Source organism: Brachyistius frenatus, unplaced genomic scaffold (genome assembly GCF_029030835.1).
Source record: "Brachyistius frenatus isolate BFR_SWC_R1_liver_20210118 unplaced genomic scaffold, ASM2903083v1 Contig_93, whole genome shotgun sequence".
Taxonomy (NCBI): Eukaryota; Metazoa; Chordata; class Actinopteri; family Embiotocidae; genus Brachyistius; species Brachyistius frenatus.
The window spans coordinates 1577981-1594749 of record NW_027210692.1 but is presented as its reverse complement, the minus strand read 5'-3'; the positions used below and the strand labels follow the sequence as shown (position 1 = coordinate 1594749).

General features: G+C 42.3%; 1 protein-coding gene across 3 annotated transcripts in view; it reads right to left on the bottom strand.

Annotated features, from left to right (window-relative positions):
- Positions 1-13887, bottom strand: part of LOC138627995 (single-stranded DNA-binding protein 3) — a 36301-nt gene extending 22414 nt beyond the window's left edge. For all 3 annotated transcript variants that reach the window (XM_069710702.1, XM_069710704.1, XM_069710705.1), the window contains exons 1-4: positions 13606-13887; positions 5882-5954; positions 4980-5041; positions 1507-1591 (exon numbers count right to left, since the gene is read on the bottom strand). In XM_069710702.1, coding sequence (XP_069566803.1) covers positions 1507-1591; positions 4980-5041; positions 5882-5954; positions 13606-13661 — 276 coding nt within the window. In that variant the 5' untranslated portion in view covers positions 13662-13887. The remainder of the gene's footprint in view (positions 1-1506; positions 1592-4979; positions 5042-5881; positions 5955-13605) is intronic.
- Positions 13888-16769: the final 2882 nt, after the last annotated feature.

The window sequence follows — 16769 nt, the reverse complement described above, 5'->3', positions numbered from 1 at the left end:
TTCCTAGAGAAACAGTTGAGTTATGAAGTGGGAGGAGTGTTTTTGGGTCTCCCTGGTTCTGGAAGTCCCATTCATTTTCTCACTTGACTATTGTAGAGGCAGTACTTCCAAGGCTTTGATGGAAACGCTCCCAGCTGAATCATCAGTACAAAAGATGAAAAACTGTATTATAAAATGCTTGGTTCTTTGATAACAAGTGAAATAATTAAAATTGTGGGGCACTGCATAAACCTAAATAATCATTAAATTCCCAGTGGAGTCCTATGATTCTGTGTTAAGTAATATTAAATATATCATTAAAATAATTTAAAAAAAAAATAGAAATACAGAATGGTGGAAAACACTTCCAGAACTGGCGTCCTCCCACTGCACAGCTCAATCTTATTGTGTGCAGTAAGCTGGTCATTTTCATGAAATCGACAGCTTCAACATTTTTTCCTCTGATGACGCTTCAGGTGGTTGAAAAACGTAGTGCTGAACATCATAACAAAAGAGAAACACTGATTGCAATGTAGCCACATTGGGTCCTCTTCAGTGTCATCAGTGTCTTTGAATCAGCAAAACATAATAATAATAAGAAGAAGAATTTTGGTTTTTTTGTCGTTTCTCAAGCATTTCCCTTTTCTACTCTTCTGGAAGCTCTTCCAAGGAAGGTTTGGTTTGATACAGCACTTTGTCCTGCGTTAAGCTGAACTGATGACTGATTTGAAGTCCTAAAACGCTTCACTCACCCTTTATCAGTTTAAGACATGTACAGAACAGTCGACCATATGCGATATGGGAACTTAAAAAAAAACCCACTGCAGATGTACTGAGAATGGACTTAGAGTAAAGCAGGTGAATCCTGTGTTCAACATTTTACATTTTTGATGAAATTTCATGCACATTTTTGAATTTTTCAACAAGCTAATTAAAAGATGTTATTCTTTTAAGGTTTTTGTTAGTCATTTTACCTGTATTCAATAGCATCGGTGGAGTAGGCAGAGCAATTTCATGTCTTGAAACATGTAGAGCTGGTGATTTTTAGTCTAAAAAAAAGTGACTTTTTTTTTGTTTGTCAGAATAAAATTTCAGGGCAACTGACTAATCAAAAAAATAATCCATTGATTGATAATTGAATAGTCCTTATTTAGAGCACTACACGCTGCGAACACAAATATGGACGATTTGTGAAAACAGAGTGAAATACAATTTAATAAAATATATAAACGATTATTTGTGCATTCAAAATAGCTTCTGATCAGCTGGTATCTTAAGTTGTTAGAGGAACAATCCCAATCACAAAAAATTATTATATTCCCTGTTCAGACGTCTTTGAACAAGACGCTTTTGTCTACCTGTCGCCGTGGTTTCCACTTCAAGATTCTTTTGAACACTTGACTTCACTATTAAAAAAAAAACATACAGTATTTACCCGTGTCTCGGCAGACAAATAAAAGATCAAATGCCTCCACAGTGTGCAAAGACAGTGATTGCTGCTGTGTTGGTAGCCCGTCTGTTACTTACATAGTCATGGAAGGCCTTTGCCTCACTGGAGTGTTCACATGTCTCCCTTCGGTCTGGTGCTGCACAATACAAATCCCAGAATACACTGAAATGGAAGGGGGGGAGAGAGAGAAGAGGTCAGAGGTTACCAAACAGAGCAATACAAGCGAATGTGTAACAGCTATTCATAACCCATTCACACACTCTCACTATCTCCCTAGCGCTCTTAAACTACCTCTCACACACTTGAGCATCATTGTAAGAGGGACACAATGGCAGTGTTGGCCCCTCAATCAACCTCTCACTCACTCAAAATACGCACACACTTACATTACTATACTTACATGGACCTTTCATTACTTGCATCTATTTCTTGACCCTGCACTTTAAATGTCCCATATTGTATAAACTCAGATTTCCATTTCTTATGTGATTATATAGCAGGTTTAAGTGCTTTAGAAATACAGCGAAAGCGTCAAAATGCGCAGCCCACCGAGAATTGCTCACCGGTCGTATTCAGCAACTGCACCATTTGGATTTCAATAAGTTTGTGATGCCACAAACTCAAGTCATATAGCCGCACTTAACACAGTCCACCGTCCAACCTTTCATTAGGAAGACATTCTATCGCAGAGATAGCAAGCTACAAGCCTGGACGCGTGTCATTCAGAATGGAGTCCACCAATCAGAAGAGAGCGTAATTGATATCAATACGCTTCAAAGACAGACATAAAACAGCCTGGTCTTGAAGGAACTCTGGAGAGAAGCTCAAGAGAGGAAATGCGAAACTATACTAGTTTTTGATATTTAAAAACACAAAAACACAATCTTATGGATGCCCGATGGTGTAATTGTGAAGAAACTTGCTCATCATTTGATACTGATCGGTACGTGCAAAAACAGTCTTTCAAACAAATTTCTTTTAGGAGCCTATTTGGGCACCATAATCATACACAAACACACAGATAACAAGCACGCTAACTGTCTGTGTGTTACCCGTCTGAGAGGTCCTGACTGAATCATTCATTGTGCATTGATTTCATGCGCGTGCTATAAACCCAGCGAAACAGCAACACAGCTAACGAGAGCACTAATCAAACAACCACTTCACATGTCCTGGTAGACACGCTGAATCCCAAAGGTCTGGATGCTTTGACACACTCCTGTGCTTCTTAAGATAAAGTTAGAATTGTTGGCTTCGGACGGTTCAATGTTGAAATCACAAGGTCATCTTGAGCTTCAGTATTTGATCAGAATGAAGTCGATTATGTTGATCCCATCTCTAATTTAACATCATTTCATGAGAAAGTCTGAGTGAGTGTGTGAGTTACAGAGATGTACATGATAAGAATGTCGGTGTGTTGCTGAAGGACACATCAACTGGGGAATGTTTTAAAGCCATACATTTTTTTTGCTTCTGTCAATAAAAGCTGAAATAAGGAGAAGAACAACAAAAAGGACAAACTATGCTTCCAAAAATCCTGACTAGTTTACCCACAGTTAAATACTGAAGTGTGTATTCAAAGAATAAAATTCACTTTGCTTCTTGTCTACATAATTCTATACTTGCAGTTATTATTAAAAAAAAAAAAAAAAAAAAAAAAAAAAACCTCTAGATTTAAGTTAAGTTCCTATTTGAAAAAAAAAAAAAAAAAAAAAATTATTTAGATTTATTGTGCTTTTATGCTTTCAAATTATTATTCTGTTCCTTCATTTTCTTATTAAAACATGTCCTTGGTCACATATTGGCCTGATGTTCCTTCTTCTGACTCAGTAGAGCCAGTGTGTTGTCATTAAGGTGAACAGGGACAGTGAACTTAATTTTAACTGAGGCCCACATTCACCAACCTGCTGCTGTAATAACTCAGTCGTGGACCAAATCCAACGCTCAATAGCCTCATCAAATTCACCATTTAGGTTAGGTTAGGTTAGGTTAGGTAGTTACTTTATTAATCCCCGAGGGGAATTTTTTTTAAATTTAATACTGTTTGAACAACATTTGATTGAACTTTTCAATACAAACGGCTGACTTTAAGGATGTATGTCTTCAGTAAGAACTAATGTCACAGAAAACGATGGGGTAGAAAAACCTGAGGGACAGACTAATTCATTGTGGGTTCTGGTCTTTTCATGAGATTGGTTGACAATGAGAAAAATAAAGAATATTTCCATGCAAATAACTGTTAAACTGCTGAGAAAAAGCTGTCTAAGTCTGGTTAAAAAACGGCACCTGTTTGGTTTGAGTAAAGCCTTTCAGTAGCTCCCTTTTCTGCTTAGATTATCTTCTGACCTGGCTCAGACTTTTGCTCCCTCTCCAGCTCTGTAAGCTTAAGAATTGTTTCAGGGAAGTCCAAAAAGGATTGATTTACATCTCAGTAGTCTAAGACATGGAGTGGACCCTACTCATTTTAACCTTTATGATTTTACAATCTGCTAAAGGTAAAAAGGATTTAACACCATTACATTGGAACCATAAAATGTTCCTCAGCATTTACATCTATTGGGTCTGCAGAAAGCACGCATATCAATAACACATCTAGGATATGTCAGTCTGTGTTTAAAATCGTGTAGTAAGTAGAGGAGAAATCTGATTCATCTACATGTAAACTTGGGTTTTACAGTGATACATATTGTAGTGCCTGTAAATGTGAACCACCGGTGACAGAAACATCCAGAAACAAGTGAAACTGCTGATCAGTACTTAAGAGGTTGACCCTAAAGGTCAAACCTTAGCCAGGGGCAAAAATGACGGGGGAGGGGGGACGGACAGTGGAAGGAGAGGTGACACAAAGGAAGCTGGAATGCAACGGGTTAATCTGCTAAGAATCCCTCTCCCACGTGAACAAAGGGGGGAAAAAGTGGGAGGTGGGAGGGGACACACAAAGGGTGAGGAGGGGGTGGGGAGAGTGTGTATGTGTGCTTGAAGGAGGGGGTCCATTCCCTAACCATCTGGATCTATTGTTTCAAGATACTGGGGTGAAGGTTGGAGAGCTGGAGGAGGGGAGAGGGGAGAAGACAGGGAGGGAGGGGTCACGCCCTCGGTGAGTCTGGTCAACCCCAGGGCTGTGACTCTGGGACCTCTCACCTACGGAAGTCATTTTGAATCACGAACCACGAGGAGCACCTTCGATTACATTAACATATGAGATTTTTCAAGCAGGCAAATGTCTGAATGTTTATGAGTGTTTTTAATTGAATACATTTAAAAACGGGATTAAGGCTCTTTCAGGCAAAGACAGCTCAAATGAAGCTACTGTTTGTGCGCATATTACAGTAATGAATTATGTAGGGTCAAGATAGACACTGGAGCCATATCAAGTGTGTGTGTGTGTATATATATGCAGGGAGGGGGGGGATACACAGCTTAAGACATGTACTGTAAAATGTGTTTACACAGCCAAGCAAATAAAATGGACACGCTTATCAAAACAAACATGGCTAAAAAGAGAGAAGTAGCTGCTCATACTGGGGAAAAAAGGGAAAGCAACACTTACCACCACCATGAATGGAGGAATCCGGGGGGCTCTCCTAATGTAATATTCTTCTCCCATCGAATCTGAAGAGAAGAGAAGAGAAGAGAAGAGAAGAGAAGAGAAGAGAAGAGAAGAGAAGAGAAGAGAAGAGAAGAGAAGAGAAGAGAAGAGAAGAGAAGAGAAGAGAAGAGAAGAGAAGAGAAGAGAAGAGAAGTCACTTGTGGCCTGTAGAGAGGATTATGTTTGCAGGTCCAGGGGTTAAGAACATATAATCAGTCAGTCTCAAACTGTCAATGGCCTCAGACGTGAAGATAGGCATCTTTCTAGCTCTGTCGATCTCCATCTTGCAAACTCTCTTCCTTCTATTACTCCCATTACTTTCCCTGTCATGTTCGCCCCCTTTTTTTTTTTTTTTTTTCTAAATGTGAAGTACATTTATGAATCCTCGGTGGAACTTCACCGTTTTGCTTTGCTTGCCTCCCAAACGCTGTTGGTAGGCATGGCGATTTCACAACCACACAAGGCTTACAAATGTCTTCAGTGTCCACAATGACATCAATTGGTTACCACCACTTCACTAAGATTCACCATGGTGGACAGTGAGCACGATCTGGTGTAACTTTATAGGATTTCCTCATGAAAAATGTATGTAACACCTTGCACTCTAATCATGTTTAGCATGTTTGCACTGACGATGTATGTGTGAGCGGGTTGCTGTAAGCATGAAGTACAGCAGGCATATATTATGTAAAGGTTAGAAATAAAGAAAGTTGTTTTACATTCATAAGTACTTAAGCCCGTTTCAGATAGCGTGTATTTCAACAAGAGCTGGTAGAAGTTGATCTGAACAGGATAATGAAGACGGTCTTTCAGTTTGAGCTCATTATTTTCTAGACTTGTTTGAGTCCTGGATGCCATCTTACCTCAGACAGGAAGGTCTGTGCTGACTTCTGTGCTCCCACATGTAGCAGGTACTCGTACACATATAACGCTAACCTGAAATCAAAAAGGAAAAAAAAAAAAAACATTTTAGAGACCAAATTCAGTATTTGTCAAGACAAATGTAATTTCAGACTCGTCCGTATTCCTTTTGCATCTTTGCCGCATCACACAAGGACCATGAAGATCAGATATTAACACACCAGCGATGGATGGAAAAGGGGCATCATCGTTCGAACTTATAAACAACAACAGAGTCACACAGTTTTTCTTAAACGTACCATAGTGTGCTACGATGTTGGAGTGAATGCAACTTGCAGAAGACGGGACGGGGACCAAGTACCAAAAGGCAAAATGTCCGTCTCCAAAGTCAGGAGGGTGAATCTATGTTCTTATGCACATGACCCACTGAAATGAATGAGTTGCCTTCGGTTCTTCATGCTTGTTCACTTGTTTACTCAGTCAATAGAAAAGTTTGCTACATAACTGTCATCTAAACATTTGTGACATTTCAAAACATTTTCATCCCTCTTCTTAATATTCATACTGGTAACTGCTGCTTGCTTGCAGACTGAATGAAGGCTTAGAGAAGTTGTTGCAGTATAAATGTTTGTGTTTAACCAGTAAGCAGCATCAGCTAAATTTCCACCGCTGGAACCAGGGCCCAAATTAGGTCCCAGGGACAGTATTTTACTCCTGAAATGTCCCTGTAGTGGGGCAGAACTTTCAAAAGGTTCAGGAATTTTTGGGGTGTGACTTGGATCACCGAACACTGTGGAATAATTAAATATGCCAATATTTTCTGGAGCACTTTAAAGCCATCATTTTAAAAAAGTTAATTTAGCTAATATTAGTTATGCTTTGAGACAAAAACATCAAGCAACGAAAGACTGAATCAACAGTGAGGTCCAGTGGGAATCTGACGAGCACAACGATGAGAAGAACCACATTAAGATTTTGTAAAAAAAAAAGAAAAAAGAAGACAAAGTTAAAACGCTTTTAGAATCATCAGTTGACCAACTTGCTCAATCTTTGAGAGGCTTTGCATTGCAGGGAAAACGCTGCTAACAAGAGGGCTGAAGGAACCTTTAGTTCCTTGGAAAATTAGTGTACATTAGTTCCTGGAGCTAAAAGTTCCGGAGACTTTTGGGGGGAAAGGCGACTATTCAGCACCGTTACCTTCACTTTGATAGAACTACCTCAAGAACAGGAGCTTTTTTTTAGGAGGCAGAAACTATTAAAACAAAAACTACAATTGGATCAATATTTCTGTGACTGAAATGCAGGTGAAGCCTCAGAGTATCTCGGTTTGAATAGACCAAAAAAAAAAAAAAAACACTTAAAGGGTCTAGGTTCCAGGTGGCCTGGAAAGTTTTTCCACCACTACTTCTGTACATCTTATCAAGCCTAATCCTCCAATGTGCTCTGACTAAAGGCACCACATACAAACAGAAATAGCTGCATTAGACAGGCATTCCCACCAATTCCAACAATATTTGAAAAGCTCTCATCAGACCTTTTTAAATCGCTGCTATTATAACAGGCCAGCAACACTTGAAAATGGCAATCCACCAGGGTCTATTAACAGACAGAAGAACCATGCTGTGGAGTGGGAAACCCCCATTGGCCCAACATTGTACTCCTAACTCCTTCACTTAGTCATGTTTAATAGGCTGTTAATGGACCATCAATCGACCGGCAGCGTGGATATGACAGTGCCCCGTGTGCCCAGAGCAGACAGTCCTCTGACAGGCCAATAAGGTCCTAATGAGAAGGACAGTAGCTCAGTGTCATAGTCCCCATCATTAGTCAATGAACTGATCAATGAAAGATGGTTTTGAGATAATCAGACTGTTGTGCAGTTTGTTTTTAAAAACACTGACCGCTCTTTTGCTTTTCCAATGTTGACTTGCTTTGAACGGAGAGATGGAATTAATGTCCGTTTAAACACTTGTGCACTTAAGCCTCGTGAGATGATACACAACTGGACAAGACAAAAAAAAAAAAAAAATGGACAGGAAGTTAATAAGCTTCATCAACATGGTTTAAAAATTTTGGAAAATTAGGACGCAGTTTAATAATGACACTAAAGTTGCAAATGCTGAATTCATCATTAAATATCAGCGTCACTGTGTTACCAAAGATCTCAGTGATGAGGTGCAACCTTCTACAACCACACTATTCTCTATTAAATGTTTAAAGTGGACTTTTCTGGCAAATATGCCAAACCTGTAATGAATCCAGGTCAAAGTGAGACTTTGCTGCATCTCTTGGCCATGCAATATACCAAACTGAATATTTGCTCACACTAATCAAGACACTTCATTGTGTCACCCTTTTCTTTGGGATATTGGGATGACTAATTGATTGATCAATGAATATGACGAGCAGATTAATTGTTAATAAAAAACAATTATTAGCTGCGGAACTACTTGGCAAGATAGTGGAAATCTTTAGCAAGCTCACGATTTGATTTGAATCCAATTCTCGTTGTCACAATTTCATTCAGAAGCAGAGTGCTCCATTGTGTTTCTGTTAATGTTTTGTCTCCAGCAGAGGAGAACAGCTTCTGTGCTGCAACGCTAGCAGAGGAAAGTCATTAAATCCAAAATCTGCCTGAACGCTTGCCTTGCTTTTGAAGATGAGCTACAAGATAACGCCGGTGTGTGCATGTTTTACGCTATCCAGGTGCTGCCTCTGTATTTGACTTCAGTTCATCAATATAAAGTTATTGCCAGAAATTTAAAAAAAAAATAAAATAAAAATAAGTTTACATTTGTGAGTGAATTCAGAATCTTGAAGCAAAAGGGAAGTGCAATTCCTTTGTGAATCAATTCTTTTCATCTTTCAAGACTCTGAAGCAACCCTACTTTTATTTTGATGTGCACATGTTTTTTAAAAATTTTTTTAGGAATGCCATTTTAGGAACAAGTTTTGCAAATCAACTAAGGCTATAAATGCCATACTTACTCTCCTGATGGGAAATAAATAAATGTGCAAAATGTAAATGTCCACACGGAGGTTTGTAAAGCAATGCATACTTTTCTGAGGATCAAGGCTAAAATGCATTCATGTTTAGCCACTATTTCTGCTGGGGGGGGGGGGGGGGAATGACAACAACTGCCGTAGTGTGTTACGATAGAGATATGATCGGTGCCTGGCTTGTTCTTACTACTAATGGTATGCAAATGTTTAAAATATCCATTGTTGGTATGCAAATGTAGTCTGTAAAAGATATGAATAGGCAAATAGACAGTAACCGTAGTACGGAGCCGACGGTCCCTACATGATCTTACCCTGTCCTTCACACAGAAACACACATTTTCAAAGCCAGTCGGAACATCTTAATGCATGTTTCTTTTAGGATGGCACGTGATCAACGTGTTTTTAATGTGAAATCAGAAGGAAACTAAGCTGTCATTTAGGTGTCCGACATGATCAGTGTGCAAATCACAGTCCTTAAAGTGGAACGTGGCACAATCTGACCTCCTCATATTACTGAATGCGCACTAATATAATGTAGTATTTCATACGTGTTACAAGAAAACACGACAACGCTAATAATTCAGACGCAGCTGAAGGCGAACACGATTGCATCCAATTTACCAGCATCGGACGTTCCGCCACCCGAAAGCTTTCAAGACCGTTCACAACATCGGATGCACCACAGGCACTGAACGAGCCACCCGGACTCCGTCCGGCCCGTAACTGTTGCCGCGCCTCTCGTGTCCATGTTCAGTTTACATCCCGAGACTGGAACGGAGCGTTTAACGCGTCGACACTAGGCACCGAAACCTGCCCTCCCCCCGACCCAAACTGAACAGTGTTTTAATGTTATGCGCAGAATATTTTAATTAAAGCTATTGACTTTTAAAATCATTAAATGACTCGCCAACTTGTCAAAAGAAGTTGGGAGTGCGACAACGAGGGCCGAGCACGCAGAGAAAACGGAAACTTTGCTTGGTGTTGTGTAATTTTGCGCGGTTCTACAGTTTATCTGGAAGCCCAGTTGCAGACACGAGTCTCGGTGGACGATAATGACCACACGTTAACATGCAACATCAAACTTTTTGATGTGAATCCTGGTCGAACATGCATTTAGCAGATCTGCCCTTCTTGTATAAAAAGGGGTAATAGTTTCAATCTGTGATTCTTGCGTCTCTACATGTACAGCAGGCCGTCCTGCTCGGAAAGGTAACAAACAGCGGAGGGTGTTTCCGTCTTGCGGGTAGTCACCGAGATAAGAAAACGTAGATGAACAAGCAGATGTGCCGACGAAACAAACAAACAGAGCAGCTTCCTGGAGTGATGTACGCCGATTAGCAATATTTAACTGTAAATAAGTCCATCAATAACATATCCAACAGCAAGAATTCCTCCTGGCCGGATCCATTTAATTAATCCAACACAAGACAGTGGGACAGATTGAGTGTTGTACAAATGAGCGATACTCTTAAGAGGCTAAAAGTCTGCACTTCTGCTGAGACGCACATACGCTTGACCACTTTTAGCCAGGGGAATCTGACCACTTTCTGAGGCTCCTGGCAATTTGTAGGTCACAAAGCTCTCTGTGACCGCTGGTGTAGAGTGTAAGTCACTGCCACTTGCGGGTCAGTCAAGTATTGGGCCACACACACACACACACACACACACACACACACACACACACACACACACACACACCTACCTACCTACCTACCGACGAAGCGCGCGCACGCACGCGCAGCTTTTTCCTCCTGCACTTTGTCGTTTACTGATCGCACCTGAACGCCTATAGATTCCTCGGGTCTGAACTGATTATTAAGAATTTTGAAACGACTGGTGACGGTTCACAGGAAGCTTTAGGATACAGCGAGTGCTTGAAATATTGATACGGTTTGCACCTCCCTGTACACGGCACGCTTGCGGGCTCGCTCGGCACATGTGCGCGTCCTTATGTGGGAGTTTTGACCAGCGGTAAGAAATAGTTACGGACTTGGGTCTTATGTCTGGGGATAGGAGGATCACACTGCAGATGCCCCCCCCACCCCCCAAGAGGCCTTCAATGACATTTGTGTGCGTATGTGTGGGTTCCAAAAGGGGCGGCTTTGTGCGCGCACCTGGCCTACTGCATTATTAAAGCTCAGAGGCTAGCTCATAGAAAAGGAAGCGAAGTTTCAGGAGTGGAGCCACGATTGGATGGTGGCGCGCGGGGGGGAGGGGTGGGGGGGGTTCGCTTTGACTGGAACGTAAGCAGGGGCATACCCCAATTTTCCAAAGCGGAAGAAACAGTAGGGTGGTGCAAGGGGATCGGAGGAGCAGTCAAGTTATGACTGGAGAGGTAAAGGGGGCGGCGGTGGTCGGTCTTGACGGACAGAAAGCTCAATTATATTCACCAGGAAAGGTAAGAAAAGACAAAAAGAAAGGTTGAAAGATAGTTCCGGCAACCTTTTACTCCCCAGTTCTTAAGGTCGTGTGGCCCGGTGACACCTAACTTTGCACACGGTATTGCTGAAACCGCACTCTGCTTGCTTAGGATTTCGGCACGTTCCCCCATTCTCTTTTGTGCTCAAACAAAATCCTCCGTCACGCCACGCGAGGTGACCCCCGACCTCCCTACCCTCCGTCCCCTTAAACGTTCCGAGTTGGGACATCAAGTGCGTGCACACACTTAACTTTTTTTAGACCGAGAAATGTCCCTGATGTACACCGTCGGCACACCTGACATCCTGCCTGAGGCTCCCGACAAAACCCCCTCTTTAAACATGGATGAGTCGGCCCACCAAATCTCCCCTCTCTTCTGTCTCTCCTGTCTCTCCTGTCGCTCTCCGCTCTGACGCAAAGCCGAGAGCAGCTGCTTCAGTCTGTCTCAATAATTCAACACCGAAGTGAGGGATGAGGACTTTGAAGATGGGAAGCGAGAGTTGGGAGGCAGATGAAGAAAGACATTAGAAGAGCCGCGCATAAAGACAGACCAAAGACTATGGGGGGGGGGGTTCCAAGCAGAAGCGAAAGGAGGTGCGAGGTCATGCGGTGCCTGCTGAGCTACTCACACTCACATCAGTGCGAACAATACTGTCCCACTTCAAGTCCCCTAACAGGAGGACATGGTCCCGCAAGTCAGAGCTGGAGGGAATAAAGCCATGAGCATTCATTCACCTGTGCGGGCGGCTCTTACCGCTCCTTTTACCTCTTTAAGTTATGGGAACAGAAACTATTGTAAACACGGCACAGCACTGTAAAACAGTTCAAATCCTACGAAGTTTTAATGAAAGCCTATATCGGTCTGAGAAGGCTTTGTTTTAACTCTTTTGACTATCGGCGAAGGAAGTCGACTGAAGATAGCGGCTTTCCATTTCGAAACGAAATGCACCAGAGGCTCGTGAAATGAATACGTGAGGTTGATTTGAACGCTTCTTGGCTTGTTAAAAAGTGGAGGTATCCGCGCGGCACGTATCTCCTGAGCGAACAACAGGCAGCGAGACAGAGGCGTGCAGACAAAGGGACTGTGGAGGGCTACGGCTCCCCCCCCCCCCCCCAAGCTAACACCATCGAAGTTTCCGGACAAATCCAACCACTGAAAAGCGTGTCTTTTTTTGGGGGGGGGGGGGGGGGGGGCGCCCTCCGGGAGCGAGCGGTTGGGAGCAGTCTGCCCCCCTCCCTCCCCCCCAAAACCTCACACACCCCCAACGATGGTTCGCACAGCTCGGGGGTGACTGGGGGGTGGGGAGGGGGGTGGGGAAATCTGTACGGGCCACAAAAAGTTACGAGGCGCAAGCTCTCCTCGCTTCGCGCAAGACGCGCGCACCGCGCGAGCTGCTTCTCAAAAGCTGACCGAACGCGGATACAAATGTAGCGAGCGCGTTCGAGGTCCGGTCTGTATCCGTGCGGAACGTGGAACAATTCCGGAACGCGTTCACGGGCGCTATTTTGTAACAAAAGCCCCCCCCCCCCTTCAAACAGCTGTATTCTATTTTTACCTGCTGCTGCCGCTTTAGCGGGGCGACGCGCACACACACACACACACGCACAAAAATAAAGCCAGCTAAGCTACAACGCACGGCGTCGCTCCGAATGCATTGTTCCTCACACCGGAGGGGCGAGATACCGAGCTGAAAGTGGGGGATCCCCCCCCACCACCACCCACCACCCCAATCATCATCAATGCTCCTCGCAGACAAAACGCAGCCACGAGTACACATTTTACGCATTATTGCTGGAAAACACGTGCAAGAAAACGGTCCGCGCAAAGCGGGGCGCAACTTTCAGTCGCCGTCGCCCCCCTCCACTTCCCCCCCCCCCAAAAAAAACACCAAAAAAACCTCCCACTCGCTTTTTCTTTTCGCGTTAGAAAAGAAACGAGAAAGAGTGAAACTGGCGGCGCGGCTAGCCGCTCGGGCTAACTTAGCAGCCATGCCTGTAGTTGGAAAGGGGGGCTGGGGGGGGGGGATGCAGGACAAGAAGAAGAAAGGTAGAGAGAGGCAAAGCAGTAACACACAAAAGTGAGAGAACGCAACGGATAAAACTATCGCCGCATCACTTTTTTGCAAGCTCGTATGGTTAAAAAAACCCCAAAACAACAAAAACAAACGAAGAGCTCGGTTAACGTGCGTGACTCTGCTGAAGTGACTGAACTGCTTCACATCAGTTAGCAAGTTTAGCCACCTAGCCCCCCCCCCCCTCCACTCTTTGCTGGATTTCTGTTGTGACAGTGCAATAATGTACTTACTTTTCTCTTGCTTGGCTATCGGAGGGGACCACAGCTCCTTTACCCTTGCCGTACATCTTGGAGGCTGTTCTTGATACTTTATTTTTTTTTATCCCACTCGACACCTGTCAAAGAAAGCGACCAGGAAAACCTACTATCTCCATAGCTACCCAGTTAGTGTTGTCTCCCTATCTCTCCCTTGCGCTCTCTTTGCTCCGGTTTCCTTTTTTTTTTTTTTTTTTTTTTTTTTTTTTTTTTTTTTTTTTTCTACATCCCCAACATTGCCCACAAATCAGGCAGGGTTTCAGCCGGGGGGGGGGAACTTGAAACAGTCCACTGGTGGAGCGTTTTTTTTTTTTTTTTTTTTTTTTTTTTTTTTCAATCGCTGTTCCTGGATTCAGCTCACGCCCCCCCTGTTGTGAGACGGTGGGGGCTTCTTAAAGCCACAGTGTCTCCGTTTTTTGTCGACTTCGGCTCAAGTTCGAGTTCTCTTTTCGGAGGCCTTCAAGTTCAGACCTGACATTACATTTATGTTATGTACGGGATCAAAATATTAAAACTACCAGCCGAGACTATTAAAAAAAAAAAAAAAAAAAAAAAAAATTCTAAATATGGTTGTGCATCCTACTGGTATAATTTAATGGTTCAGTTTTGCCCTAATGTCACTTGAAAGTCCCCCTTGTTGTCGTGTGTACCTCCAAAGTTACCTTGTGTTCAGTTCAAGTACTGGACCTGCAGTGGCACCTCGTAGGGCAACCATGCATCCCAATCCTGACTGCACTCACAGAAAAGGGTGTCCCTTGTTATTTTGAACCGCTGACACCTTAGACACTCTGTGCACGCCACTGACCGATGCTATTATTTTATCTGATGATGTTACCTGATTACACACCTGTAAATAGGAGGCCGGTACGTAATTTCATTTCTTTTTTTTCCATGTAATACTAGGACATTGGTTCCCAAACTGGGGTTGAGGGACCACAAGGGTCTTAACGAGGGTGTAGGAGGCCCACAACTAACTAAAGAAAAGTCTAATTTTGCTATCATTTAATTGCTTTATTTTATGCTGTTTGTATACTTAGTAAGCACAGCTGCTTAAAGCAAATATTTCACTCTTTGTGTATCTAAATTAGGTCTGAGATGTTTTGGAAGACAGAGATGTTTCAGGATCTCCAGCAGACAAACACAGATAAAATTAGCATGCAAACAAAAAGATTACACCACTTGCAGATTTAGAGCAGCATTTCTTTAGGTGGACTTACCAAATTTAAACATATCATAAATACTGGTCACTTACATCACAGTATCTTTATGGTCTCGGGCATAGCATCCTTAAAATGTAGTAAAGCACTCATTTCAACTAAATTGTAAGCATACCATTTGATAAGCAGAATGATGAGAGAATAATGCATTCTGTAAAATTTTGGAAATATTAACAGTTGACATTATTTTCCAGTTTTTTTCGTAATAAACTCTGAGTTGCACAAACTCACTCACAAGAGCATTAAATGTTCCTGTTTTGTTGCCTCTGTTAAAAACAGAATGATTTAATTTTTTATGTGTCAGCCTCTCCCAAACAATTCTTGACTCTTCGCTCTCGTTCACCCTTCAAATAGTTTACTGGTCTTATAATCACGGACACATTACCTTTTATAATATTTGTATGATAATAAAGGACAATACAGCTCTCGCTCATGTACGTATTTCATTTCCAGGTATGGAGCTGGCACTTGATAGCGATGGATAAGTTAGTGTCATGTCCCTTTAAGAGTGTGTAGAGGGCCGTTGCAGAGAGTTTGTGTGTGCACATGTGTGTGTATATGTGTGTGTAAATGTGTGTGTAAATGTGTGTATATGTGTGTGTATATGTGTGTAAGGCAGGGACAGGCAGTGTGTTCTGTTTTCGTGCTACTTGCTGTGGGAAGGGCACAGCTGACTGTCTGTGTGCGTGTATGTTTGTGCGCACGCCGGTGTGTGTGTGTGTGTGTGTGTGTGTGTGTGTGTGTGTGCAGACGAGCGCATGTATTTCTGTGTGCGTGAGAGAGTGATGACAGAGAGGCAAGAGGGGAATAGAGAGAGAGAGAGAGAGAGAGAGAGAGAGAGAGAGAGAGAGAAGAGAGAGAGAGAAAAATACATTTCTGTATGTGTGGTAAGTACTGTTGTTTTTTTTTTACATGTGAATAAAAACACCTCATGATGAACAGACGTATTATAAAAGAAAAGCAGAACCAGAGTCAGGAAAAAAGACAAAGAACGGGAGTGAGGACCATTATTTCTATGACAGACCAAAATTTTCTTTGGTGAACCAGTGTGTGTAACATACAGTAAAGCAACACAGGATCACTATATGGTGCAGTCGACATAAACGTATTGGGATTTTAAAAGCGATACATTGTATACATGAACAATATACATCAACTAATTTGTTCCTAAACTCAGTTGAGACAAAAATGCTACGGAATTTCCTCTCCCTTCTGCAACTGTTTATGTTTCAGTGATAGCTTTTGTATTTGGATTTACTTGCAGGATTACACATGCACACACAATAAATAACCATCCTGGTCTGGTTGTGCATTGTTATTTCTTTCATCTTTAATCTTAATCTTTTTATATTCGAATGTCTTTCCAACTACATCCACACTACATTTCAAAACGCTGTTGGCATGTGAAAACAACATGTGACCACGCCAGCATTTTCAGGGTTGTTTAAGTAATTAACTCCATCTACACTAAAATGCCAAAACAAGTCGAAAATAGTTAAATTTCCTCTTCTTTGCCCGAACTAAATGGTGAAGTAGTCGCACCAGGTAAACCTCTGCTGCCTCCATCATCACATCTACATTTAATGCAACTGATGATTTAGTTGGTCTCGTTTTTGTCTGTTTTGGAAAACAGCATTGATCAAATAAAAGATTGGCCTTTTCAGATTTTTCCATTCTGGAAAGCACCTTAGAGAAACAACACATCCTCGTACCAAAACAATACATAAGCTTATGTCCAATAACTCCCAAAACAACGTATGAGTTTTTGAAACGCCCTTTGTAGGATCAACATGTCCTCACACCTAATGGAAGAATAGAGCGGAAGCAATAATGCACCAGACCTTCGTCGTCATGGAAACAATAATGAACACGTGGTTAACTTTATGACACAGTCGCAGTTTGGTTGAGTTTAGGAAACAAAAC